The sequence below is a fragment of the Anopheles maculipalpis genome, chromosome 2RL (assembly GCF_943734695.1).
Source record: "Anopheles maculipalpis chromosome 2RL, idAnoMacuDA_375_x, whole genome shotgun sequence".
Lineage (NCBI taxonomy): Eukaryota > Metazoa > Arthropoda > Insecta > Diptera > Culicidae > Anopheles > Anopheles maculipalpis.
In genome coordinates, this window is record NC_064871.1 from 29191285 (window position 1) to 29217014 (window position 25730).

The following is a 25730-nucleotide window of genomic DNA, read 5'->3' on the forward strand; positions in this document are numbered from 1 at the left end:
TGCCTATAACCCCACCAACAGCTGTAACGCATCTCAATGTGCTGCTATCAAATCGTCACTCGAAACCAAAGGAACCGGCCACACCAACACCGTCGATTGAAGTGCAACAACTTACCGATATGGAAAACATTCCCGCACCATCCACTGTCCCGCCAGCATTCGCACCAAACTCACAGCTATTCCTACGCCGGAAGGCATTCAATACCGGAAGCAACAGTTTGGCCATCCACCATCAGCAAACCGTTTATCGGGAGAGTGTCGTATCAAGCACGGAACGGTTGGCAACGTTTACCGAACCATCTAACCTAGCTTCAACGGCCACTTCGACGGCCATTCCGGCGGGAAGTGCGCGGAAGAAGAAGCTGACCACACGCGTCACGGTAAACATGCGCAAAATATCACGTCGTGCATCGGACATTAGTCCGGCCTCTTCACGTCCCAACTCGGCCAACCTGGACGATGTGGAGCTTCTTCCATCGTCCGGATACGTTACACCGACCGGAACTGGTCAGGCGTGCGGACTAGGCACCGTTCGACACTCGTGTGGCAACGAGCTGTTACGTGCATTTTCCAAGCTAAGACTGATGACACCGGAAGAATCGGCAACAAAATCCGGCACCAGTAGTACCAACGATCCGAACGGTGGACGTTCTGGCACACCAGTGTTTGTTGGCGGTGGTGCGCATCAAATTGCCACCAGTGGAGCACCAAACCGATTCGAACGTCTGGTGTGCTGTAACTGTGGCAGCTCTATGGTGCCGGTAGATGGGTTGAATGGTAGGTTTGGTGGTGGGGATGGTTTGGAAGTTCTTGTAATGATTGCACTTTTTTTTTTTTTTGTAGTGCCCACTGGAAGCCGGATCGGTATGGCAGCCGCGTTCGGTGAGATGAACTTCCCGCGGGAAAGCTTCGTTTCCATGTTTGAGCCCCCGCCAACACCAGGCAGTGCTATGGCTAGTCGGTTTCATTCGATGACTCCATTCCAGGTAAGTCTTAAAGCTGGCGGGTTTATCCGTTCGGCATTCTTATGCGTTATTATGAAATGGAACTGTCTAGAACTGACTAGCACCTAAGTGCGTCCCACTACAGTTAAATCGAATTTTTCTAGATGAATTCATAGCAGAGAAACTATCTAAATAGATGCATGGTCAAAGTCAGGGATAAGTTGATGAAATAGGCAACCTTTTAACAGAAAAAAGGTAAACAAATTATCTTTTGACACTTATGGCTTAAGTGCCGGCAAAAGGCTGCAAGATAACTAGCCAAAGGTTGGACTTTTTTCTTAATTTAAAGATTTTCAAAAGAAAATAATTCAATTCAATTGGTTATAGTATCTTTTACCGTATAGTTTTACCGTACATCTGAAAAAAGTCTCTTTTTTTGTGCATATATCTTATATTTTAACATTATTTGTAAGGAGTTCATTTTTGGTTCGTAGACAACTAGTAACTTTGGCCTGACTCATGATGCATAAATCAATTCCCTTTCCATTCTACACTCGTGACGAAAACTGCGATCAATACTTCGTGAAATGAACGCAACACTTGGCATTGATCGCGAATGTGCACCGGATTCATTCGTCGTTGGGGTGGGGCTCTACTTTATGCTACTTCGGTGCAACATAGCCTCATGGTGAATGGTTTTCATCGGCACGCCTTGAATAGTCTATAGTCAGCGGTAGTTCGTTTTCCGAAAGTAGGTCATCTGATTGTGTTATAAAGAAACGCAACAAGGAGGTTTTAACAAGGGGATGTAGCTCAGATGGTAGAGCGCTCGCTTAGCATGTGAGAGGTACCGGGATCGATACCCGGCATCTCCAAAACTACACTCCGCGATTCTCGGCAATCTTGGAGAAATTCATTTTTGCCCTACCAAATCTTCCGGGGTAGCAATACGTCCTGGCCGTCCTTTATGAATAAAAAAAATGTGCCGGGGTATTTCATCTTCCCTCAATTTTGACAGAATATTCCATGGTTTAATTATCGCTGATCGGTGATCGCATCGATGGAATAATTCTTCTTCTGGATAGTGACAGAAAGTAAATAAGTCGAGTCGAATTCAATTTCCTTTTCATATGACGTCTTATGTATCACATTGACATCCAAATTCTGGAATTATCCCAAACAGAATACCATGCCTGATAAGGCTATAAAAGACATGGTCGTCGCGAAAAATTCAAACTGTTTATATCAACGCAGGACTATCATTAAATTTTAAAATTACATTTTCGTTGTTGTTTTATCATGTCCAGCGGTATATTCACATCACATCACTAGTACACATTATTAAATACATGGTTTAGAAAGAAAATTTTAAAATTAGGAAGGCCAATTTATCTCAGCGCAGCTAGTTATTAGCTAGTTTAAAAAATTCGATCGATGCTATCTAATTCGCTCGAACTACATTCATTTTAGAAATCAACCGAAGATCTTTATATTGATGATGACTTTTGCCAAGGACTAAACCATATGGGCGCAAACATGGAGCTAGTCGAACCACTCGACGAAGGGCAGTACCTCGACACGTACGGATACGACATCTATGCAACGGAAATCTACCACGCCGAAGAGGAAGAGGAGGAGGAAGCTAATGGGGAGCAGGACCATTTAGCATTCCCCAATCTAATTGTATCGCCTGCCGTAACGAGCGCGGAATGTACGGATGATGAGGCAAAGTTCCTCGAGAAGTGTTCAAAGCTTAATTCGCAAAGCTTAACGGCTGAGTTCGCTACTCTCGCATCTCCAATCGATTGTGAGCCGTCGCGTTCATTAACCGCGGAACCCGTTGCACCGAAGGAAGATTCGCAGCCAATGCAAACTGGACAGTGATAAGCGATTTGCTTTGGAAAAATCGTGTGTGTTGTACATAAAAGTTTCAAGAAAAAGATAATCATATTATGGCAAACAAGGCAAGACACTCGAGACCCGCATATGGGATCGTACGAATGAATGCATGTTTTTGGAAAATATCTTTAACCTACCAATACCAAGTATTATATACATTATGATGGTCCCGTAGAAGGTGGATCCGATTGAAATCTTTTTTTATTTACCATCATTTAAGGAACAGGCAGTTCTTTCTTCATCGCACACATATTCGAACGTTATTACCCTTCCACTCATCAAGAATATTTATTTACGCATCGTAGTAATATCGTCAGTGTCTTCCAAACGCGAACGGCTAGTTTACACTGCAAACAGAGAACCGACGTTTTGTGGGGGAAGAGATTTAGCCCTAAACAGCTTAAGATAGTGATGGCAATATATTCGGTAAAAAATGAGATCGGCACCGCTTCTTTTTTTCTGAACAAACGCACCTGTTTATTTATAAATAAATTGAAATAAATTATTTCATACGAAAACTAGGAAACCTTTCAACGTGTCGCGTACTGGTATGCTAATGCTTAAGGCGCCACGGATGGAACGCGTTCAGCTGAATGAGGCCAGCTGGCAAGATGGCCCATCACAACAATCAACAGGTTTGCTGACGTTCTTCCAGAGGTGAAAATTAATGCACAAAGGCTGCACATCTCTCATTGAATCAACATATCGGGCATGTATGTGTATGTGCGTGTGTGTGCATCAGCAGTAAAGTGTGATTAGAGCACTAGTTTATAGTTAAGCGTGATGGCAATATGGACATGTGCGATCGATCAGTCATCATCAGTCGGTTGGTTGGATGTGCCCGGAATGAAGCTTTCTCTGAAGCAGCAGCCCTTGCTGTTGTTGGGGTTGATCGTGCTATGGGCTGGTAGTTTGCAAGCGCATAGAAACGATACCGAAACTAGTGAGATTGCATCCGAACATAGCCGATCGAAGCGAACGCTAGTATACACCTTCAACAGCTGCTCTGGGGTAAGGTTACATGAATCTGGTATGTTTTTGTGCAATACTTAACACATTTATTTGTTATTTGTTTTAGGTCCTATTCGCTCTATCTATTCCCTTGCTCATTACGGGGCGGAACATTTTCATGTCGTACAACTTTGAAGCGAACTACAACATGCCGACGGACAGCACCGACTTTACGCAGGGTATCCTGAAGAAAGGAGACAACGATCAGATACACGAGGCAGAGGCACGAAAGGTACGGCGCGCGATCCCACCAACACCGAAACGATCCAGTATAAGCAGGAAAAAGTTCTACCGTGCAATTGAGCTAAACTTGCAACGCTATGGTTTTGCCGGCAAGCGGTGTATATTGCGGATGATTTGCGATCTGGCAGAAACACCGCTCGATCACGAGAACGGTGTGCTGGGGGATGTGTTGCAGCTAATATTTACGTAAGAAGGAGGAAAGTTCGCCATTCGATAGCGACCAACCTAGTGATGTGTTTCTTTCCCTTTTTGCTTATAGTCCATCCCTATCGCAGGACGAGAATTTACCGAGCGAATTTGCACGCGCAGAAGAGTTGGGACGGCAGCACAAAAATTGCAACAAATATCGAGCCCACTGTCCAGCAAATCCAATCGATTTGGTCACTATTGTACTGGGACAGTAAATACATAAAGCAAACCATGGACAGGACGGTTGCTGTATGACTGATTGTTTTAAACTAAATTTTAATAAATAATTGTTTAATTGATATTTGAAGTTCTTCGATAGTACTTGTCGGTCGAGCGTTGAAAAAAATTATGTATCGCAGGCAGTTTTCTGCTCAATTATATTTTGATTGCTCACCTTCAAAGAGTGAGCGCTACGCTTATATTTTTTTATTCTTCTTTTGTATAAATCTTCGTTGCTTTTAAATAGTTCTTGTACACGAATGAAAAAATGACATGATGACACTATCTTTCAAATAATTTCTCATTGTATGAACTAAGGAGTTCTAGATTTTATTTCACACGCCAAGAATGGCTCGCCAGATCAGACTGCCAATAAAAAAACGGTTCGTTTTTTTAAATAATATTAGTATGGCCATACAAAATCCTTCTTGAACACCTGCTATGGTACACCTGTGCTGTAGTGGCTATAAACATGCTTATTTTCAATTTATTAAACAATTTACTTATATGACTATTAAGTGGTTGTTTACGAACGTTCAAAACTTATCACACGACTAAACAGCTAACGATAGTGAAGAAATTAACACCTACTTGAGCGTCGATGAATTCATACCAGCGTATGCCATCCAGGTGTTGAGAATGGGCTGACCGCGATCTAGGCTCACAAAAATTAGGTCAGGGGCCAGCAAACCATTGCTCTGCCTCAAGCTGGAGACGTGTATCGTACGAAGAAAAAGTTCCAACAATTAGAACAATTGAGATCAGTGCTGGGAACACCGGAGTGGATTAATGAAGCCACTGTAAAACAACTCCGGAACTATTACTCCGGAATAATTGCTACGGAGTAATCGGGAGTGCACTGCGGAATCAATTGCAGGTAGCTGTTTTTACTTCGGATTCAAAATCGAAATGAAATCCCTGTCGATGCCGGAGTAATTTCGCATTCCCCCAAACAAAAAAAAAAATAGTAACAAAAAAACCCCAAAAGCAAAGTGAATTCAAAGTAAAAACCACAATCTGCAATTGATTCCGCAGTGCACTCCGGATTACTTCGGAGTTACTCCGAGAAAATTGAGGATTTACCCAGCATTAATTGAGATGCTTTTGCCAAGCGTAATACAATGTCAAAAATATTGGAAAAATACTACTTCAAGTCTAGTATCCAGCCAATGCCATTGATTTGCTTTTTTCAACCATTTTTATATGGATTTTAAGACATCATATTGCGACAGTGGTCCTCTTGCTTTCCAAAGTGAAAATACACCGTTTGAGCTGTCTTTTTGTTAGTTTAGTTCCTATTTTCTTAACTCCTCCTTAGCTTCCTAGCCGATTAAATTAGAAAGAAGAATTTATTTCCTGATATTTTCGTAATCTTACCAGGAGTGTATTGGGCCCATTCTGCTCCTGTTGACCCCTCATTCAGTTTCTAGACTCCTTACCTGCATTCTCGAGAACAGTTTTCTGCTGGATTACGGGACATTCTGGAATCAACGGAAACAAGAAAGCTAACCGTCTAGCCAACAGAGGTCTGCTTCGTCCAGCACTACCGCAATAGTGCTAAAAAATAGATAAGCCACATTCGCATTGCTTTTGTATTATCATAAACCACTTTTTGTATAAAGTAGACAGCTGATAGAGGGGTCTCAAAGCCTCTATAAAAAAAAAAAAATGTGATTTTTAAACAGTTTTCTCCGTAAATTCATCTATTTTTTCTTCAAGTCTACGTTTCTGTTTGGTGTTGCTACATGTTGCTGAACAGAAAGTTACGGGTCAATTACTCATTGATCTGTTAAATTCCTGTACTCTTCTAAGTTTGACGCCACTGTACTGTTGCTGGGTTTCGATCAAAGACGTTTGCGAGGATAGAACCGCTACATTTCACTCACTGATTTCTTTTAAATCAGTAAGTGAAGTTCAATCACAATTAAAGGACGATCGATTGGACCAGTTTTCACATCCCTGGTCGTTCACACCGCTGCTGTGTTACAAAACAAGGGCATAACACGAGTCCGCGAAATTTTTCTTAATAACCGATATTTTTGTTATTCATATCGGAACTCGAATGAACAAAATTGTAATAAGAATAATCACAACTTGCATTTCCCCATTTGCTGACCCCTACAGCTAGCTAGCATTGAATAGCGTAGCATTAAAAATTATTCTGCACAATTTATCGGTTGGGCGATCGATTGGACCAGTTTTCACATCCCTGGTCGCTTTCACAGCCTTTGGATCTTCTCGCTATATCCATTTTAGGAGCACCAAAATTCAAATTCAACAGTACTTGAAAAATATGCGTAACACGCATCTCATACTGTTACCAGAACTCTTCCTCAATCGTTTCGCCTCCCAGCAGAGCAAACCCATTTGCACCAACAAGTAGCACGGTTCAGTGAAAAAGTGACAAAATTATCGTTGGTTTCTTCCTCACCGACACACTGTTCGCAAAGATGAAAAAAAACCACCCGGAATATTCTACCGAAATAAATGTCTTCAAGTGATTGCCACGATTATTTCTCTCGAACACGTTGAACGGTACGGGTACAAGGGCTAGCCGAAAATCAGCAAATGCATCCCAAACGGACGATTGCTACGTGCCTGATAATTGTCTGGTCGGCAGAAGTGTTGCTGTGCAACGGTACAGATCGCCACAAACGAACGTTGGTGTTCACATCGGACAGTGCCACCGGGGTAAGTATAACATCTTTTGCTTAGTGCCATTGGTTCCCATCTAACTAACTTATTCCGTTTTCAGATCCTGATTGCATTGTCCGTACCACTGCTAATACCGGATAGGAACATCTTTTTGGCCTACAACTTTGAAGCAAACTACGGTATGCCGGGAAAGGCGAGTGACTTCACCCAGGGTGTGCTGAAGAAGGTGGATAACGATCAGATCGAACCGACAGCAGATGACGAATCGGAAGGAAGACGTGCGGAACGTGCCACGATTACACGGTTTACCCGCAAACAGGTGTACCGTATGATCGAGCTGAATTTGACACGCTACGGTTACGATGGGAAGAAGTGCATCCTGCGAATGATCTGTGAGCTAGCGGGGCAACCGGTTCACGACGCGAATGGCATTATTGGGGATCTTTTGCAGCTAGTGTTTACGTACGTATTGATCACGGTTGGGAAGGGATCGTAGTGCAGCGATATTAAAAGAAGTTTGTTTCCACATTTGCAGACCATCTGGTTCGAGGTACGAACAACTGCCGAGCGAGTTCTATGTGGCGGAGCAAAAAGGACGTCAGGAAAAGTGTGCCAAATATGAGAAATATTGTCCCAAAAGTCCACTCGACACAATTAGTTTAATTTTGTAGCATAAAAGGAATAATTTTAAGTAAATAAAAAAATTTGTTTTAATTTGAAATAAAAATTCCTTAAACGAGCTTAACAGATAAATAACTTAAATGAAAAAGGATTTCGCAAGATTAGCGAATTTTATTGCGAAAATCAACCCATAGCTCCTATACTGCTTTTTCCTTCCATCCCGCTATCACAACGCGTGAAAAGATACCCGGAACATGACTAGTAAACGTTACCGATCGGACGACACAACCGGACGGAGTTCCGCTTGTTTGCTCTACTTCCGCATAAGAAAAGCTCGCACCTCATCATGCAGCAGCCGCATCGTGTTCGATTCCGAATCATGCACCCCGGTAAAGATGTCCAGCAGCGAGTGGACACACTCGGGAAAGATACGCTCACACGGTGCTCCACTGCGTCCGAGCTGTTCCGCCCGGAAGAACTCATTGTCCCGATGTTCCGACAACGGTTCCGCCGTACTCGAGGGACTGTGGGGGAAAAGGGTAGAACGCAATCAGAATAGAATCTACACAGGAATTTAAGAATCTGAATCACCAAAACTTACGTAAAAACTATATGCAACAGCTCGGCAAAGATGCCACCGGTATGGGTGAATGGTGCAGCAGCTGATTCACACACACTGCGCAACACGCACGGACGTCCCGGTAGTCCGTAGTTTTCGCTCAACTTTTCCATCGCCCTGTAAGTCGTCCAGCGCGACTGTTCGGCACTGTATCCAGCGAGCTGGCTCGGTTCAATCTCCTTCGCATCCGGCCACAACGTATCGTCCGCCTGCTGCAGAATGTGTTCGTCCTCGGCATCCTTCCAGTAGCTGTCATCTCCATCGTCAAACATGTCGTCGGAGATCTGTTCTTCTGAACTATCGTCAAGCGATTCCTCACGCATCGACACATTGTCGACAGCGTACCGTTCGTGTCCACCTGCGACTGGAAGAGTTGTGATCTTCACAGGTGCACTCAATCCAGCAAGATCACGTCTGGACAGTGCCCGCCGACTATCGTTCCAGTTTTCCCAAAGCTGTGGTTTGAGATCGTCCACCTTGGTGGGTAGGAAGTATTGCGCCTTCATGACCCATCCGCTGGTGATGGATTCGGGGGTACCCACAGGTATACCGATGCCGCTGATGAGTTGATGACGCGTCGGTGCCGTTTCTGGGACAATCAGCCAGGGTATAAAGTCGGCCATCGCGAGTGGAAGTAGAGCCAGACTTAGGAGGTATCTTAAAGCTATCGGCATGCTAGCTCTTCCGGATTCCTTTAAAGCCATTCTTGAACACAAAATCGACGCAATCGATCACGACACAAGCACACTACGCGTAAGAGGTAGAGCAAATGGTTTAAAATGAGAATGGTGTTTCCACTGCACGGGAAGAAGCGAATTTCTTCAGCCGCCTAACAAGCACTTGCCACACCGGTTAGCACCTTGTCATGGCAAAGATTGCACCTTCCTTGAAGTGGTTCTCAATTTTCTTTCCTCGTGCGCTTGTTAGGTCAATCTATCGTTCATCCTGACCAGGCTGACCTCTTTTGCGCCACACCAGGAAGGGGGTTGTCGGGAGGTGTGAAACGACTGTTTAGCTATTTATATTTTTTTTATTGATCACATATTGGCTGTTGGTAAACGGTTGCTCAGAACGTAGTTTAGTAGTGAAAGTATGCCAGTTTTACTATTTGGGTGTGAATGGTGACGTTGCAGCGTGAAGATCATGTACGCCCGAGAACATGTCTAGCAGCGAAGTGGAGCACTCGCGGAATATCGTTGCACAGGGTGCTCCGGCACGACCCAACTGCTCTGCACGGTAATACTCGTTGTCGAGGTGTTCCGACACTGGTTCGTTTGTGGTGGAAGGACTGCAATGAGAAAATGGATGCAGGTGATGGAGTAGAAAATATTCTTTAGATATACATTAAACTTTAGACTAAATTAGGTTCAATAAGCAATTCTATTCTGTGAATGAATTTTTGTCAACGCACAGGCGTAGACGGACGATCGTAGGGACATCAAAAACCCTCAGGGCAAGGAAATTCGTCGTACGATTGGAGATCAATCCTACAATCGGTTAGCCGTGAGTAGCCTAGTACATAAGGAAATGGGAAGTAAGTTAAAATCAGTTTCGATCCGAGCGATGTATCAGGGTTTTAGTTAAATCTTAACAAGTTGTCAATGCTTATTGCGTATTGCACGTGAGAGGGAAACCCGCAATCACCCGATATGCTCGGTTTTCCAGGCCGCTACACAAAAATCGAGGTCATCTACTTTAAAAACAAACCCCTCACCTTGCTAAATATAGATCAGAGATCAATTGATACTGTAGAGAGAGGAATACTGTATAACTGTCGAAAGCCTTGTTGCTAAACGAAAATTATTGAGTTTTTTTTTTCAGAATTCACTACGAACTTCAGACGCATGTCCTATGCTGTCAAGGATCGGTTACAGTAATCAGTACTAAAACTGGAAAACTATGGCATTCAAACGAAGTCCTACAAAATATGAATGAAGGGCATTCCGCAGAAGATCTGGCTTCCTTTCGGTCGGTAGGGCTTCGCCTGTACCATCAGGCCGGCAAGCTAATTATGTTGCTTAAAACCTTACTTGGCTCTACATGCATCAAAAACAGATATACCTATCGATCGTTCAGCAAGTGCCAACAATTTGCAATATGTAGCTTTGTATGTAGAGGACTGACTCACCGTGGTTTCAGCAAGTCTCATATGCCATCAGGTGGCCGGCATGACATAGCTTAACAAGTCGTTAAGCCCAGAAGAAACTGAACCTTTACATGTTAACGAGCTATAAGATAAAAAAAGGTCCAGAGAGGGTGGAGACGCTGATCTTTCACACTGTTAAAACGAATTTCAAACTGACTATAGAATTTCGTGGTATCAAGAAAGCTAATATGCCTTACTGGTCGCTAAGTCGAGAAGAAGCAGATAATAGTTACCGGATCAGAGGCTTGGTCCGTACTCGGCGATCAATCGTCGCTTAATGTCATTTGAAGAGTAATATCCTCCAAAAGGTGATCAGATCTTTTTACCAAATCGTCAAGCTCCAATACCTGCGGTATTGGGGGATCAAGAGTTATGATACCACGATACCACCTAGTTGGTTAGTCAGTCCTCAATACGGGGGACGGTCCGGATGAGATTTGAAACCCGATTACTGTTTGCTCTAATATAACCAATACTACTACTTACCTCAGCATGATATGCAAAAGCTCCGCAAAAACGCCTCCCGTGTGTGTAAACTGTGTTTCAGCTGCCTCACAAATGCTCCGCAACATGCAGGCCCTGCCACCAAAGCCGTAACCACTGCTAAGCCCTTCAATAGCTTTATAAACATTCCACCTGCCATTGGGAACGTTATAACCTCCCGGAGAACCATCCGTCGTGTCTTGTTCCTTCTCCTCTGGAGTATCTTTTTCCACCGTTTCCTTTACATGCGGATCAGGCCCAATGTCATTGTCTACCACCTCACCATAATAGTCATCCTCGTCGTCTAGCACATCCCGCTGCACTGGGAGCGGTTCAACACGGATACGAACATTATCCACCTCGTACCGTTCCACCGAACGGCGCGCTCGATCCGGAAACGCACGGCGACTATCGTTCCAATTCTCCAAATTGATCGGCTCATAGTTTCCTGCCTCGGTAGGCAGATAGTACTGAGCCTTCAGCACCCAACCGAACACGACCGAGTGAGGAATTTCTTGCACCGGCACACCGATACCGACGATCAGCTGATGACGGGTTGGCGCGGTCGGTGGATAGATCAGGATCGGTTTGCCACGGATCAAAAAACGTCCCTCATCTGCACCGTCGCTCGAGTGGTTGGGCTGTGTTGCATTCTGGCATTCGAGAGCAGATCCAAGAAGCACCAAGACGGGAAGTATTGAGCACCAAAACTGGAAGTGATTCATGGTTGAATACTGAACGTAAACTGTCCCTCTCGGAACGGATGAAACATGGTTCTAGCTCTGTAATGAATGTAGTTTATTACTGGTTTTGTTTTTTTTTTTCGGAGGAAGAAAAACTGGTGAAATTGATCTAATTAATTTCGTCCCAGTTGATAGCTTTTGACACCTTTCACTCGTCTGCTCGCCGTCACTGGTTCTAGGGCTAGACTGTACGGCATGTTTGCTTTAAAATAGAAACTATCGTCAGATTTGAATTTGTGTTGTTGACTTATAATCATTTAAATTAGGTCACAGAATGAGTTCAAATTACTTGACTGCTGTTATCGATGTTCTTTCCGACCAGGCCGTCCTTTGCGAAGAAAAATTGGATTGTTAATGACGATATACGAAAATTCACAATGTTTATTGTAATTGTAATTTTTATTCTTCCTGTAAAATCCTATCCTAACAAAACACTAACAGCCTTCAGTGGATCCTTTGGACACTCTGATCGATACGCATCACAAGAACCATCCCGTCCGGACAGCTCCGCCATTCGATATTCCTTCGGTAAAGATTCATCCCTCGAGGTGGATGGACTGCAAGCGTTAAAAACAAAAAAGGGACTCATTATTAATTAACTGAACTTCGAATTTCTACTTATCCCAAATTATACACCTTAGCAGAATTTGTACCACATCACCAACAACGCCATTCGTTTCGCTAAACGGATGCAATGCCGCTTCACAGATCATTCGCTGCAAACATTTCCTGCCATGAAAGTGTTGGCTCTGCAGATGCTTTTGAAGCATTTTGTAAATCTGTCTCCGTGTCACTTGTGGTGTCGCAGGTGTATTTCGCCTCTCGGCACTGCGCCGCCTTATACCATACGATTCTACCGGAACTGAGGGTGCCGTTAGGGGTTCCACGATGCCTTTAATCTACGGTGAAAGAAATGTCCGTTAATCTTGATAACGCAATACTTTTTTAAGCTTCTTCGATCGGATCGCGTCCTTACATAGTTAGCGAAACCCTCCGTAAAGATATTGGCATCCGCTGGACTGTTGTAATTGCCTTCAAAGTTGTAGGACATAAAAATGTTTCTGCTCGGTATGCCAAGTGGAATGGCCAGGGCAAAGATAATCTGCATTTGAGAGAGTAAAAAAAATGCAAAATCCAATACTGGCTCTGTTGTGGCTTTATTTTCTCCAACTTACACCCATGGCCGCGTTCACCGGAAACACAATGCGCTTTTGGCGGCTCTTAACACCATCACCTGGTGGATCATTTCGAACGCTACCGGCCGAATGGATCACGATTGCCACCAGTACGACAAGCATCACACAGCAACGGACAGTCATCTTGCGCTGTACCTCTAAACACGACTAACGAAAGGAAACATTTTTCGGTCCCGGCGGCTAACACAGAAAAAACAACGGCATGGATAGTTTGATTGTGGTTCATCCGAGCACTAATTTAATTAACCGATAGGTTCGTGTATAGATAGAGCGAGAGACAGAGAGCAGCACGCAGGTGACAATCAATCTATGAAGCTAGAGAACGGTTGACACAAATCCGAGTAGATCCGTCTTACAGTATGCTCGATACCGTTCGCATCCTTCTATCGTGCCGCTAGATTCTGCTTTGTAGTACGCATCGGGAAGCGATTCTTCTCGCACCGACGCGGATGGCCTAAACACAAAAACCAAAAAGAAACATGAAGAAATGAGTTTTCATTGAATCCAATCGTCTGCACTTACCTAAAAATAACACTCAAAACATCTCCAAACACACCATTGTGTTCGCCGAGTGGTAGCTCGGACATCTCACAGATTAGTCGCTCCATACACCCGGTACCATTAAACCCGTACAGATACATCCGTTGTTCGAGCTGATCGTAGAAATAGCTACGACTGAAACCATGCAACAGTTCCCGCCGCCGGCGACGGTTTGTTTCGATCGCTTTGGTGATGTTAAATTTCGTGTCCTTAAAGCGCTGATACCAGAGAAAGTATTGCGTCTCGTTCGATGGTACACCGTAGTTGGCTTCGAAGTTGTGCGAGAGGTAAATGTTCCGTCCGGGTACGAGCAGAGGAATGGCAATGGCTAGGAGATACTAGGAAGAAAGAATGGTTAAAATTAATAGAGACTTTTAGTAGAGCAGACTACTAGAGAGCCACTTACACCCATTGAACTTCCACGAGGAAACACTAGTGCGGCACGTTCCTGTCGTTCCATGGCGAAGGACGTACCTATCAGTCGCCAGATGAGTAAAGATGATGATAGCACAATTAATAGGAAAGAATAGCGTGCTCGATAGCGCCACATAATGCAGACACGTGCTTCGTCCAATAGTCTTTCGATGCAACTGAAGCGCGAACCACATGCCTACGGGAGCGGTGTGCTATTTTGCATTAGTACCGTTAGCTGGCGGTCTGTTCGCATGCTAATGGAAGGTGTTAAATATTGCACATTGCACTTCAATTGAATTGTTATTGGAAAAAAAGATTGTGTAAGTTAGGAAACTGTTTCTTATTATATCGCAATTTATTTTACTTTCAGCAATGCTTTTTTGATCTTCCAATACTGCGACGTGCCGTCATACTTCATAGTAAAAAATAATGCTTTTTAATCAAAGAACATTATTTTCATCTTCCCTAACTTTTTCTATCTTCCTTACATTACCAGGTGTTGCCCTCGTTTTATAGCTTGTGACTTTTATTAACTAACCTTACTGAAAATATAATATCAGTTATAGTTATATATATTAAATCGTTTGTACAATCTATTAGTTTTGTTCCTTTTCCGATTAAATTGTTAGCATTTTATCGTTTCTCTTTACTATTTTGGTTTTCAAACATTTGATTTATTCAAACAAAAATAGTTAAAGAAATAATTCGTTTTCGTCTATCCTTTGTACTATTTACTTGCCCACCTTCCACCTATAAATCGTTTAGTTCAAAAATCTTGTAATTGTTCCGATTAACCAATTTTACATTCGTGTATCGAAAGTTATAAATGTACAATTTTTTTATATTTTCTATACTTACATTAGGTATGTTTGGTTGAACCAATCTTCAATTTTTTTTTATCGCTTTTAGAACTTAAAACCAATCGTTCAATGGAACTTTTGTTTTTATTCAACATTCATTCCATGAACTCGTCGCCTTCCAGCGCCTACCTCGTCGCCTGCAAGTATATTTCAATAAAATAATATAAATTCCATTCAACGAGGAGTGTGGAGATTTTTTGTTGTCCACTGTAGTTGAACAAAAAGAATCAATTTTGCTGTCTATTTGCACGTTTCAATCGTTATATTTAAAAGTTTATATTATTTTAAGTTTTTACTCATCCTCCTCTATCTGAAGTCAGAAAAACGAACTTTGCTCACCTTTACCATACATATTAAACTGTTTGTACAATTTGTTTTGATGGCACTTTCCAACTTAACATATATTTTTATTCGCTTCATTCAATCTATAAGCCTTTTATATTTTTTATGTTAAATCAGTTAAATAAGCAACGAAATTTTGTCAACATATATATATTTTTTTAACTGAATATTTTGCCAATAAACCATTTTAATTGATCGCGTTTCATCTGTTTGACTGCATAATAATAATACCAAAATAATTATTTTTTTGTCAAATTGCTTCGAACTCATTGGCATTAATTTAATTTTCTCTTTCCTTCCAGTTTTTTTATTTTTTATTTTTTTTTTTACGCAAGTAGGTCTTAATTTCGCATTTTTATCATTTTAAAGTTAACCGTTTTAAGCACTTTACAATCTCAGAGATAGTTAGTTTGGGTAACATTATTTTGATTATTCGCTTTCCATCTGGCCCCAATTGTTGGTTAGCCTTTCATACAATGGTCTAGCTCGTCATGTTGCCTAGGTTTTTTTCTCTTCCCTTTTTTCCTTTTTTCTACATTTCAACATTTCTTTAATTTGCTACTTTTTATCAGTTGCAAAGATTCATTTTAGATTCTATTAAAAATACAAACATAAATAATTGCTTTTGAACGATATTATTAGTTTGTACAATAGTGCATCTATGAAGCAAATAACCGCCTGATTGCTTAAAACAACTATAATTAACTTTATTATAGTTTTTATAATTAAAAGAAACGATCTTTACCCTACCAACTTTTTTCTTTAAGCATCAGCGTTGGGAGTTTTAAGTTGAAGCATCTTTCCTTTCATTGTAATTTGTTGTTATTATAAAGGTTTTTCTTGCTACTCTTTCTATTTCTACAATTTTCCATTCTATTATATGTGATTGAAAACACGCAGCATTAAATTGAAAATAATTCACGCTATTTAGCGATAAAAAAAAAAAAAAATAAGTACATGAAGGAACTATCAAGGAACAATGTTTCTAAGTACCGAAAAAAATATTTAAATTAATGCAATGTAGGAAATATGTCGCCTCAGAAGCTGTGGAGTTCGTCAGCTCATCCACTTCGAGTTTCGTTGGAGTAAAAGGCACGTTTTCTGGTTGAAATAATTACTCCTCTATTGTGACGGTAGGCACTGTACTAACGGAACAAAAAGTAGAAGAAAAGAAATTATTTTACATACAAATACGTAATATACATACTGAAAACACAGGTCACCGATATTACGTACGCACGTCTTCAACTTCAGCAGCACAGGACAGCTCAACTTTCCGTTCGTATAAATCTGATGCTTTTGGAACAGTCTGCTAATGAAAAAAAAGAGCACAAATTATAACCTCAACAATTCCCGGCTATAGGACGCATCCTTGTTAAAGGTTAGCTGTAGGCAATTACTTTTCACAACGCATAAGAGAACAATATTCGCAGTCATCTTGTTCAGCGTTGGTGTAGCTTAGATATTCCCACACCATTTTCTTGCTCAGGACATCCAGCACGGAAGCACTGCCACCGTCGTCCGGCTGCTCGCTATCGGTTCGGTACGGTTGCTGAACCGATTGGATATCCATCAGAAACATTTCCGGATCTAAAAATGTCATGATTTCCAAGATCTTCTTCCTCAGATCCTCCGGCGCGCTCCCACTCTGCCAGAACAATCTGTTTGTAACAGTTTTCGACTGTACGAGCGTACCGGATGTGGACAGACATTTCCCATTCATCACATCCTGCTTCATCAAATCGAACGTTTCCGCATCGATCGTGAACATTTTCAACAGCAAACGATAACTAACTGGTTTCTCTAAAAACGAGCACCGGTAGGTCCTTTAAATTAACTTCAAACGTCCTTTTAGATGTTTAAAGCTACTTTTTTTAAATTCAAATCCCTTTAAATTGATCGGCAAAAGCAGAAAAAAACGAGGACACAAAAAAAAAGACGGAACACACACAAGCACGACTGTACGGGGACGAAACCAGAATGAAAACGAACCAACCGGTACGCCGCTCTACACGTCCATTCATAAATTTTGCCGGGTTTTTTCATGAATGGAAGTGTATCGTGCGATATGCCATTGTTCCCTTTAAACACACTATGGACAACGGTGGTGACGCTTGTGGGACGAAATGAACGGTGAACAAATGGTATGGTCAAAATGTTGCTGATGTAAATGGAATCGGAAACGTTGCAGTGTTTTATTTAAATAAACGTTTAGTTTTAGAAAATAAATAAAAGTATAATGAAGCAATACAACCAGGCTTATACGTTGTAGGTTTATGCAGAATAAAAAAATGTGTAATTTGTTCACTCTTCTTCTCTTTGACTTAACGATCTCTAAGGTGACGCTGGCCATCGAATGGCTTACTAGGCTCTTTCCAATATCGCGTAGTTGGAGAGTCAGTCCTTACTGCGGAGGAACAGTCCATGTGGGATTTGAACATCGGTCCTACCGTGTGAAGACCGGCGCAGAATAAGCGCAAAAATAACAATTTCGTTTCTTTCCAGACACTCCAAAAATTTTTCAATTTTATGAAAAAGACTATAAAAGAAATTTGGAAATTTATGAAATAATTTTGAAAAGCATCAAATGCAATTTATGTCAATAAAATAGTGGTGAAATAATCGCCAACCCACGACAAGTGTTCGCTTGTGACAGCTGTCAAACTGGTTCAAAATCGATGAGACCACCGCCTGCTTTCCATGCGCTTTGGATTTATACGCGATTCGGAGGGTCGAGCTGATTGTCATTTCACTGCCACCGAAAACGAGGTGTAATCGTGCACGGGACCGCACCGGAACGAAACCCAGGAATCCAGAAACAGTTTTGTGTGTGTATCAGTTGTGCTAACCACCTAAGCATCCCAAAACAGAGGTAAGTTTCTGCATGTTCCGCAAATGGAAGGGGATTATGTGTAATTTTCGCTCATAGGAGCCCAAAGTTTTAGGTTAGGATTTCTAGGCGCAACGCTTGTGGTAGCGTTGTTGGTTCTCGTGTTTTCCAGAACATTTCATCATCCACTTTTGCCGGCTGCTGATGGTGGTGCGCTGCTGTTGCTTGAATCAGCCCATGGTCAGGAATTATGTTGTGCAATAACAAAGTGTGCCAAGAGATGCCTAACCATGCCTACACACGGTACAGGCTAAATATTGTGTTGATATTTTCAAGTTTTCATTTATCTCCTCCGGTTAATATTACCGGAAGGGGCGCCTCGTGTGGTCGCACAATTACGTAACGATACCAACCGCCTTTGGTACAGGGGGGGCTATATTTACTGATGATGAAATGGTTATTAATTTCGAAGTATGGGAGTACTCTCAGTAGAATTTGGCTTCGGACAATGTTTTTCTAATAATTTTTTTTATATCTTCCGTAATTTTGCTACTGCAACTATCGCCTCTGTTGCATATCTCCGAAGCCGGCAAATCGAACGTTGTGTGTGTGTGTCGGTGCCAGTCTGTGCGTGTCCGAACACGTTCGTGCGATTCTTGTAAAGTGCGTTGCTAGGGAACAAACGCACCGTACTCGTTCAATTATACCATGGCAACCAAAGTATCCGATCAGCAGAAGCTGATGGAAATCTTGCTGGAAACGGAGCGCGTTGCCGACCGGATTCTGGCCTACAAGCAAGAGCTGGTGGAGCTGGACAAACGGCGCCAGGATACGCGCGAGGCACTCCGCTTGATCGAGAAACACATACCCGCCAAGCAGAAGCGGGTCTGGATAACGATCGGTTCGATGCTGGTAAAGCAAGACCGTGCATCGGCGATAGAACTGTTGCGCAAGGATCAGCAAACGACCGAAGCGGAAATCGATCGGATACGGCAGGAACAGAAGCTGCTGGTTGCTAAGCAGCGCGATCTCGAGCACGATCAGCCATTGCGGGGTTTTAATTTGAAACCCCTAAGCAATGCGGAAATTGCCGGCATACGGTCGAATATGCCTGGCTTTTGAGGAATAGTGCAATAAGGGAAAATTATATTAGATTTTAAGGTGTGTTAGTAGTAGGGAAGCGTTACTCGAACATGATAAGGGCTTGCGATCTCACTGTATACATGTATGAAATAAACATTAAACTCTTCATAACAATTGTCGCTCTAGCTAATCGTTTTTTTTTTAATTTATTTCCTTTCCAGAAATGTTCCGTTTGCCAACAGTTTTGCGTGTTGCTGCCGCCCGGCAGGTCGCAGCCAGCCGTGGTTACGCTAAGGATGTCCGCTTCGGGCCGGAAGTGCGTGCCCTTATGCTGCAGGGTGTGGATGTGCTGGCCGACGCCGTAGCCGTTACGATGGGACCAAAGGTGAGTAGCAGAAGTGTGATAGTGCGTTACCCTTCGAGCATTTTATTGACACATTCAGCGAGTGAAACCCCTGTAAGAAGGCATCAGAATCAGGCTGGCAGCTGATAATGAAGCTGACCTCATTTTCTTTCGATCGAATACATTTTAACATCTACCATGCTTCTCTCGCTCTCGCTAGGGCCGCAACGTCATTCTGGAACAAAGCTGGGGCTCGCCCAAAATCACCAAAGACGGTGTAACGGTCGCGAAAGGCATCGAGCTGAAGTGTAAGTTCCAAAACATTGGCGCCAAGCTGGTGCAGGATGTGGCGAACAACACGAACGAGGAAGCCGGCGACGGTACCACGACTGCAACCGTGCTGGCCCGTGCAATCGCCAAGGAAGGGTTCGAAAAGATCTCCAAGGGTGCGAACCCGGTCGAGATTCGGCGCGGTGTCATGTTGGCAGTCGACACGGTGAAGGAACATCTGAAGACGCTATCGCGCAAGGTAAACACGCCGGAAGAGATCTCCCAGGTGGCAACGATTTCGGCGAACGGTGACCGAGCGATCGGTGATCTGATCGGTGAGGCAATGAAGCGCGTCGGCAAGGAGGGCGTAATTACGGTGAAGGACGGCAAGACGCTAAACGATGAGCTGGAAGTGATCGAGGGCATGAAGTTCGATCGTGGCTACATTTCGCCCTACTTTATCAACTCGAGCAAGGGCGCAAAGGTAGAGTTTCAGGATGCGCTCGTACTGTTTTCGGAGAAAAAAATCTCAACCGTACAGTCCATCATACCGGCACTGGAGATGGCCAATCAGCAGCGCAAACCGCTCGTCATCATTGCGGAAGACGTGGACGGTGAAGCGCTCAGCACGCTCGTGGTGAACCGGTTGAAGATTGGACTGCAGGTGGCCGCGGTCAAAGCGCCCGGATTTGGAGACAATCGTAAATCGACACTGTCCGACATGGCCATCAGTACCGGTGGCATTGTGTTTGGTGATGATGCGAATCTGGTAAAGCTGGAGGATGTGCAGCTGTCCGATCTGGGCCAGGTGGGCGAAATTACCATCACCAAGGATGATTGTCTACTGCTGAAGGGACGCGGCAAGCAGGAGGATGTAAACCGTCGTGCGGATCAGATTCGCGACCAGATCGCCGAAACGACGTCGGAGTACGAGAAGGAGAAGCTGCAGGAACGGTTGGCGCGCTTGTCGTCCGGTGTGGCCGTACTGAAGGTCGGAGGTTCGAGCGAGGTTGAGGTGAACGAAAAGAAGGATCGCGTAAATGATGCGCTGTGCGCAACGCGGGCCGCCGTAGAGGAAGGTATTGTGCCCGGCGGTGGTACTGCACTGATTCGTTGTGCACCGGCGTTGGCAAATCTGAAGGGTGCGAATGAGGATCAGAACACCGGTATCGAGATTGTGCGCCGGGCGCTACGTATGCCGTGCACACAGATTGCCAAGAATGCGGGCGTTGATGGATCGGTCGTGGTGGCGAAGGTGGAAGAGCTGCAGGGTGACTTCGGGTATGATGCGCTTAACAACGAGTACGTCAACATGATCGAGAAGGGCATCATTGATCCGACGAAGGTCGTCCGGACGGCACTGTCGGATGCGTCCGGTGTGGCGTCGCTGCTTACCACGGCCGAAGCGGTCGTGACGGAAATCCCGAAGGAGGAACCGGCCAACCCGATGGGCGGCATGGGAGGTATGGGTGGAATGGGTGGTATGGGAGGAATGGGTGGTATGATGTAAGATAGTTGTTCAGAAGTCGGAGAAGCTGCCCCCCGAGCTAAAGAAGCTGTACGGGAAGCTGCACACAATCAGCGACTCTTTTAGATGAAAGTCCTAGCAAACTAACACCGAAGAGTCTGCGTCGTAAATGTGTGTGTGAGTAGCTTCCTCCTTACACCTTCTCAAGCTATATGGTGGCTAGGCTAAATGCATTTATTGTTTCCCCCCCTGGTGTGTACACCCCCCAACCACCATAACCGTGTTCGAGAGCGTGGATTTGTAACGCCAGAATGTAAGTTTCCAAGTGATTGGCGGTATTCTCAACACGCTCAACAAACACATCTCTTCGGAGTGAGCCTTTAAATGCGGGCTTGCTACGCTTAGGTAGTAGAAGTAGGAAGAGGACGAGGAGGAGGAGGAGGAACTCTTGTGCGTAACTGAAGTTTGTTTTAAATTAAAACATATTGCCGCGTCACGTCACTGGCGCATAGGAGGAGAAAGGAGAGAAGAGTTAAAAACACAGACACAAAGATCCTTCGTGTTATACTAGCCATAGCGAACGCAAATATCTATGAACAATATTTAGAGCTTTAAGACATCCGGTAGAGTTTATTCCTTGCAAAGGAAGCGGCGAGATAGGCTAAGAAGAAATGCGTTTGTCCTGTTTGTGTAAGTCACACAAAACATACACACACGCAACAGATGAAAAACATTACACAAATATTAGGCTATAAGAGAGGGAGCTATATCTTTAACCCTTGGACCTAAACGCTCTACCGTGTTACTGAACGTTATGCGCAAGAAGGTAGTAGCAAAGTATAGTTTGGGCGAGACGTTGAGTGCGAATAGTAGTAATATAGTCACATCATCATTACTGTGTAGCTTTTAGATTCACTTTTCTGCTCTTTTTTTTTTTTTGGAAATTTAGTTCTTCGTTCCTTCTTATGTTTTTGCTTTGCAAACCATTACACCACAACATTCTTCGAATGGGCATTTGTTTTTTTAAATAGTTTTCCAAAGTATGGACATAGGGGTAAACAGTCAGATATCGTTAAAGTTCAGTTAAGGTTCGTTGAAATCATACAGCGTGTCTGTCGCACGAAATGCCAAAATGCTAAGGTACCATCGGAGGCACAAACCAGTAGAGGGACGTAATGATTTCGATAGTTGTAATTATTTGTTTCGAGAACGTACGAATTGTCTCCTACGGTGGGTGCTGTAGCAACTGTGCGAAGTGAGCGAAAGGACAGAAAAACAAACCACGTTCCAGTGATCGTTTACCTCGAGGGTGAAATACATGGACAATTACCACTTTCGTAACAAAAACGATCGACAAAAACAATCGTGTTGCTGTATTGGGAATATGATCATTTTGAGAAAATGTAGTGATTTTTAATTCTTATTCTCTGGGGAAATATGAAGACATTCGTAATGAACGTTCTACACCCCCACATTTACTGGAAAAATTTAAATTTTCCCCAAAAGCTGGAATGCTGTATTTGGTGTGAATGCTGTCAATTTGCGTTTGACTGACAGCGTTATTTTCGAAACGTTACGCCATTCCGACGAAAGACCTATTTTGCATTTCTCATTGAGGATTATAACACGTAACGAAATGCGATTGAGGAAATTATTTGTCGATTATGAATGAGATTCAAAGCATTTTTTGTATTTAATTTAATTTATTACATTAGGGATATTTTTCATAGGATAACTATTATCAAATTCTTTTTATTCTTGGCTCAATCACTTGATAAGCTGAATGCTAAGTTGAATGCTTTACTAGACTGCTTGTCCTGCCGTATGAAGACTGATTCTGCTATTGCCGAGAGTTGTTTTTTTAAGAATCGTCTTTTTCTCTTACGATTCAGAATTTTAGAAATAAAACGAATGTAGCTGACATTATAAAGGCAAAAAGGTTGACTGTCAGTGTGATGGAAACGGTCTTTGCACGGCAGGATAGGAAATAAAATTCCATCAGAACAGTTCTCTCGCAACATGGATATGAGTACAAGGTATCAAGGTGTATAGCTGCCACATAAAAACATGTATTTTTTTTTTATTCGCATTTGATTGATTTTATTTTCTTCAGTCAAACAGCCCACTAAAAAGCCCATCTGTCGGAAGCTCTGCAGCAGCTTGTTGTTACTTGGGTAAACCGTGGTGAGTTTCCCCCAGCGTAGGTGTATGCGTGTGCTGGGCCCACAATGTTCACCGTCGATGATGATGATGGCTGTTTCTTCTGTACCATTCGCTGTGTCCAAGAAGCAGAGTAGGCTGTGACGGAATGAACGTCGTACATTGAGGGACCGTTTTCCCAGTTGTGTGTTTCTCCTGCAATTTCGGGCTGTAAAAAGACGAATTTCACGGTGTAAGTGTGCGGAAATGTGAGCAAACATCGATTTTAGCATTGATTTCACGTTCTATAAGCTCGATAACGAAGCGTGTGACAACGCGACGGCCAAGAACGACGTGTGTGAACTCATCACCGTGTGTGAGAGAGTGTGGCGACGAATAATCATCATCATCGTAGCGACGACGAGTTGTCCAAGTTGCATTGGTGCCGATGAGTGGGATTAATATTGTGAAGTTGATGTTGAAGGGGGTGGGCAAATACAGTGAACGGGGCTTCCAGTTTCCCTATTGTTTCCTCCCGATGTACTGGAGCTTCGTCCACCCGCATCACGCCCTCCCGCGCATACCATTGGCTCACGCCTTATCCTGTTGATTCGCGAGGAATGCGTTCGTGGTCAAACGCCGTTCCCGTGTCGTACGTACGCTTGTGCAGCAGCATAGTGTGCGTGCTGTGTTCGCTCGTTCGCGCGTGTGTGTGTGTGTGTTGGTATGTCCGTTTTCTTAAGAGACGGCAGCAGCAGCAGCCAGACCAGAATCCGTTGGAATCCGATCTTCATCTACGAATTGCGTGTATGTGCACACGTGTGTGTGTGTGCGTGTATGTGGCTGGACGTGAAAGAAAAAGGGCAATAGGTGGTGGAAAGAAGTGGACAGTCGCATAAAATCAGTTAATAGCTAAGAAATGTTGAGATGATTGTGTGGTGTGTGGCGGACCCCAACCAAAACCCACGAACGGAGTAGAGAGAACGAAAAAAGTGAAGTGCGTCGTGTGGCGGCGACATCAATATTGAAGAAGGCTCGTATGTGACACCCCTTTTGGTGTAGGATATGTGAAGCTGTGCGCCGTGTTTTTGTGAGAGGGTATGTGAGCCAGTGGCAATAAGTGATGAGAACGCACGAGATGACGACGACGACACGGGAATGATGATGATGACAATTTAGATGACGAAAAGATGAAACACGGTCAGAGTTGGACGAGCGCTCCTTCAACTATTCCTCCAGTGGGGCGGCTTTGTGCGTGTGATTGTGTGCATGCTCCATGTTGTTCACAGTGCTGCTGGTGAGCGTGTGGGGCTTGTTTTCTACTCACCAAAGAAAAAGAAAGAAAAGAAAAGAAAAACGAAGCAAACGGGGGCGATGCCGTGTGTCAGTTGTGCTCCATCCACATACATTTGTATCACTTACTCGGTTCGCGACCGAAAAGGACATCTCCTTCCAGTGGAACCCTTCGTCCGGCCGGATCTATGAGATGGTGCATTGCAAAAAGTAGACAAAAATGTTCGATCAAAGTAGCAGGTGTGCGTTTTCTCACGGTGCTCTCTCATGGATTGGGAGGATAACAGTGAGATGGTGATCCGTCAAAGCAATCGCGTTGTGAATCAGTCACCACAAGAAAATGATTTTTCCAGCGAATATCCGGATAATCACCCTACACCCCCGGAAAAGGCCAACACATTCACGCACACTGCAACGACTTCTTGGGCAACATTTTCAGTGCAAAAGTTGATGTCGACCATATTTTTTCCTTGTTGTGCGCGCGTGAAGATGGTGTGGGTCGGTACTACATGTCTTGCGTTGTTCCCTTGTTATGAGGCTTCTTTTTTTGTTCGTTATCTGCTGCTTCAATTCAATAGTTGCAATCGCAAGTATGTGCCAGCGGAAAGTGTGAAAGTGTGTGCGGTGTGTGTGAGTTTGGTGCTCCCCATTTCTTGCGGCTCCACATACTGCTACATTGACGGTGTGTGCGTGTTAGTTTGAATGCGTAACGATTGCGTGTGACAGTGCATGTATGTGTTTGTGTGTGTCCGTGCTCGCTACTTGTTTGGAAAGTGTGTGAGAAGTGAAGAACGCAATGATGATGAGTGAAATTGGCGTGAGCTGTGAAACTCTCACTATCGGGGCGGTGGAGCAATTTGTTGTTGATTTGTGTGTGTTTGCGCGCCTGTGTGTGTGTTTGTTGTTTTCTTATTAGTTGTGAACGATTGTGTTGCTTTGCCTGCCGAATGTACATCGCCAAGCGAAATTTGTGACTGAAAATCAACATCAACTTATAGAGAATGGAAGAATGGGAGTATTCCCGGCGTGTGTCGATTGAAATGGTAAGTGTGCTTAGGAAAAGTTTCTCAGTTCCCATTTTATTTTCCATTATGTATCAACAACCTTTAAGAAACATGTTTTTTGCTACGCAATCAAACATAAGTTTCGCCTGTATGTGTGCATGTTTGGCTGCGTGTAA

At 43.5% G+C, this 25730-nt stretch overlaps 9 protein-coding genes, 1 non-coding gene and 1 pseudogene across 10 annotated transcripts in view; 6 read left to right on the plus strand and 5 right to left on the minus strand.

Annotated features, from left to right (window-relative positions):
* Positions 1-11369, plus strand: part of LOC126565981 (serine protease snake-like) — a 320396-nt gene extending 309027 nt beyond the window's left edge. The window contains exon 6 of the mRNA XM_050223185.1: positions 11359-11369. The gene's annotated coding sequence lies outside the window, so the exon portion shown is untranslated. The remainder of the gene's footprint in view (positions 1-11358) is intronic.
* On the plus strand, positions 1747-1819 carry Trnaa-agc (transfer RNA alanine (anticodon AGC)). Its single transcript has one exon. It is a non-coding gene; the product is annotated as a tRNA-Ala (tRNA).
* LOC126559038 (uncharacterized) lies at positions 3690-4501 on the plus strand. Its single transcript, XM_050215140.1, has 3 exons — positions 3690-3854; positions 3922-4283; positions 4357-4501. Exons 1-3 carry the CDS (start codon positions 3690-3692, stop codon positions 4499-4501), a joined length of 672 nt encoding a protein of 223 aa, XP_050071097.1.
* On the plus strand, positions 7074-7831 carry LOC126559089 (uncharacterized). Its single transcript, XM_050215198.1, has 3 exons — positions 7074-7196; positions 7261-7622; positions 7696-7831. The coding sequence occupies exons 1-3, from the start codon at positions 7074-7076 to the stop codon at positions 7829-7831; spliced, it is 621 nt and encodes a 206-aa protein (XP_050071155.1).
* Positions 8095-9104, minus strand: LOC126566134 (uncharacterized). Its single transcript, XM_050223236.1, has 2 exons — positions 8383-9104; positions 8095-8305 (listed from the first exon to the last, which is right to left on the minus strand). Exons 1-2 carry the CDS (start codon positions 9102-9104, stop codon positions 8095-8097), a joined length of 933 nt encoding a protein of 310 aa, XP_050079193.1.
* LOC126558837 (uncharacterized) lies at positions 11029-11801 on the minus strand (annotated as a pseudogene).
* Positions 11802-12190: 389 nt separating this feature from the next.
* On the minus strand, positions 12191-13091 carry LOC126566150 (uncharacterized). The gene is made up of 4 exons (XM_050223237.1): positions 12948-13091; positions 12749-12874; positions 12409-12671; positions 12191-12329 (listed from the first exon to the last, which is right to left on the minus strand). The coding sequence occupies exons 1-4, from the start codon at positions 13089-13091 to the stop codon at positions 12191-12193; spliced, it is 672 nt and encodes a 223-aa protein (XP_050079194.1).
* Positions 13092-13283: 192 nt separating this feature from the next.
* LOC126566167 (uncharacterized) lies at positions 13284-14058 on the minus strand. Its single transcript, XM_050223238.1, has 3 exons — positions 13915-14058; positions 13491-13846; positions 13284-13422 (listed from the first exon to the last, which is right to left on the minus strand). Exons 1-3 carry the CDS (start codon positions 14056-14058, stop codon positions 13284-13286), a joined length of 639 nt encoding a protein of 212 aa, XP_050079195.1.
* A 2127-nt stretch (positions 14059-16185) lies between these two features.
* On the minus strand, positions 16186-16895 carry LOC126566183 (uncharacterized). Its single transcript, XM_050223239.1, has 3 exons — positions 16525-16895; positions 16365-16436; positions 16186-16264 (listed from the first exon to the last, which is right to left on the minus strand). Exons 1-3 carry the CDS (start codon positions 16893-16895, stop codon positions 16186-16188), a joined length of 522 nt encoding a protein of 173 aa, XP_050079196.1.
* Positions 16896-17990: 1095 nt separating this feature from the next.
* LOC126557551 (heat shock protein 60A) lies at positions 17991-21167 on the plus strand. The gene is made up of 3 exons (XM_050213361.1): positions 17991-17996; positions 19259-19422; positions 19601-21167. The coding sequence occupies exons 2-3, from the start codon at positions 19261-19263 to the stop codon at positions 21158-21160; spliced, it is 1722 nt and encodes a 573-aa protein (XP_050069318.1). The 5' UTR covers positions 17991-17996; positions 19259-19260; the 3' UTR covers positions 21161-21167.
* LOC126559386 (uncharacterized) lies at positions 18663-19076 on the plus strand. The gene has a single exon (XM_050215536.1). The coding sequence runs from the start codon at positions 18663-18665 to the stop codon at positions 19074-19076; it is 414 nt and encodes a 137-aa protein (XP_050071493.1).
* Positions 21168-25730: the final 4563 nt, after the last annotated feature.

What these genes read in the sequence shown, in the direction of transcription:
- LOC126566150 (XM_050223237.1), bottom strand. Translation starts at nt 13,091, where the DNA reads ATGACTGTCCGTTGCTGTGTGATGCTTGTCGTACTGGTGGCAATCGTG. An exon ending in CGGTGAACGCGGCCATGGGT is followed by an intron (nt 12,875 to 12,947) that starts GTAAGTTGGAGA and finishes TCTCAAATGCAG; the next exon opens with ATTATCTTTGCCCTGGCCAT. An exon ending in GTGGTACAAATTCTGCTAAG is followed by an intron (nt 12,330 to 12,408) that starts GTGTATAATTTG and finishes TAACGCTTGCAG; the next exon opens with TCCATCCACCTCGAGGGATG.
- LOC126566183 (XM_050223239.1), bottom strand. Translation starts at nt 16,895, where the DNA reads ATGTTCACGATCGATGCGGAAACGTTCGATTTGATGAAGCAGGATGTG. An exon ending in TCTCTTATGCGTTGTGAAAA is followed by an intron (nt 16,437 to 16,524) that starts GTAATTGCCTAC and finishes TTTTTTCATTAG; the next exon opens with CAGACTGTTCCAAAAGCATC. An exon ending in GTGCTGCTGAAGTTGAAGAC is followed by an intron (nt 16,265 to 16,364) that starts GTGCGTACGTAA and finishes CCGTTAGTACAG; the next exon opens with TGCCTACCGTCACAATAGAG.
- LOC126557551 (XM_050213361.1), top strand. Translation starts at nt 19,261, where the DNA reads ATGTTCCGTTTGCCAACAGTTTTGCGTGTTGCTGCCGCCCGGCAGGTC. An exon ending in CCGTTACGATGGGACCAAAG is followed by an intron (nt 19,423 to 19,600) that starts GTGAGTAGCAGA and finishes CGCTCTCGCTAG; the next exon opens with GGCCGCAACGTCATTCTGGA.
- LOC126559386 (XM_050215536.1), top strand. Translation starts at nt 18,663, where the DNA reads ATGGCAACCAAAGTATCCGATCAGCAGAAGCTGATGGAAATCTTGCTG.
- LOC126559038 (XM_050215140.1), top strand. Translation starts at nt 3,690, where the DNA reads ATGAAGCTTTCTCTGAAGCAGCAGCCCTTGCTGTTGTTGGGGTTGATC. An exon ending in CCTTCAACAGCTGCTCTGGG is followed by an intron (nt 3,855 to 3,921) that starts GTAAGGTTACAT and finishes TATTTGTTTTAG; the next exon opens with GTCCTATTCGCTCTATCTAT. An exon ending in GTGTTGCAGCTAATATTTAC is followed by an intron (nt 4,284 to 4,356) that starts GTAAGAAGGAGG and finishes TTTTGCTTATAG; the next exon opens with TCCATCCCTATCGCAGGACG.
- LOC126566167 (XM_050223238.1), bottom strand. Translation starts at nt 14,058, where the DNA reads ATGTGGCGCTATCGAGCACGCTATTCTTTCCTATTAATTGTGCTATCA. An exon ending in CTCGTGGAAGTTCAATGGGT is followed by an intron (nt 13,847 to 13,914) that starts GTAAGTGGCTCT and finishes CTTTCTTCCTAG; the next exon opens with TATCTCCTAGCCATTGCCAT. An exon ending in GTTTTGAGTGTTATTTTTAG is followed by an intron (nt 13,423 to 13,490) that starts GTAAGTGCAGAC and finishes TTTTGTGTTTAG; the next exon opens with GCCATCCGCGTCGGTGCGAG.
- LOC126566134 (XM_050223236.1), bottom strand. Translation starts at nt 9,104, where the DNA reads ATGGCTTTAAAGGAATCCGGAAGAGCTAGCATGCCGATAGCTTTAAGA. An exon ending in CTGTTGCATATAGTTTTTAC is followed by an intron (nt 8,306 to 8,382) that starts GTAAGTTTTGGT and finishes TTTCCCCCACAG; the next exon opens with TCCCTCGAGTACGGCGGAAC.
- LOC126559089 (XM_050215198.1), top strand. Translation starts at nt 7,074, where the DNA reads ATGCATCCCAAACGGACGATTGCTACGTGCCTGATAATTGTCTGGTCG. An exon ending in CATCGGACAGTGCCACCGGG is followed by an intron (nt 7,197 to 7,260) that starts GTAAGTATAACA and finishes TTCCGTTTTCAG; the next exon opens with ATCCTGATTGCATTGTCCGT. An exon ending in CTTTTGCAGCTAGTGTTTAC is followed by an intron (nt 7,623 to 7,695) that starts GTACGTATTGAT and finishes CCACATTTGCAG; the next exon opens with ACCATCTGGTTCGAGGTACG.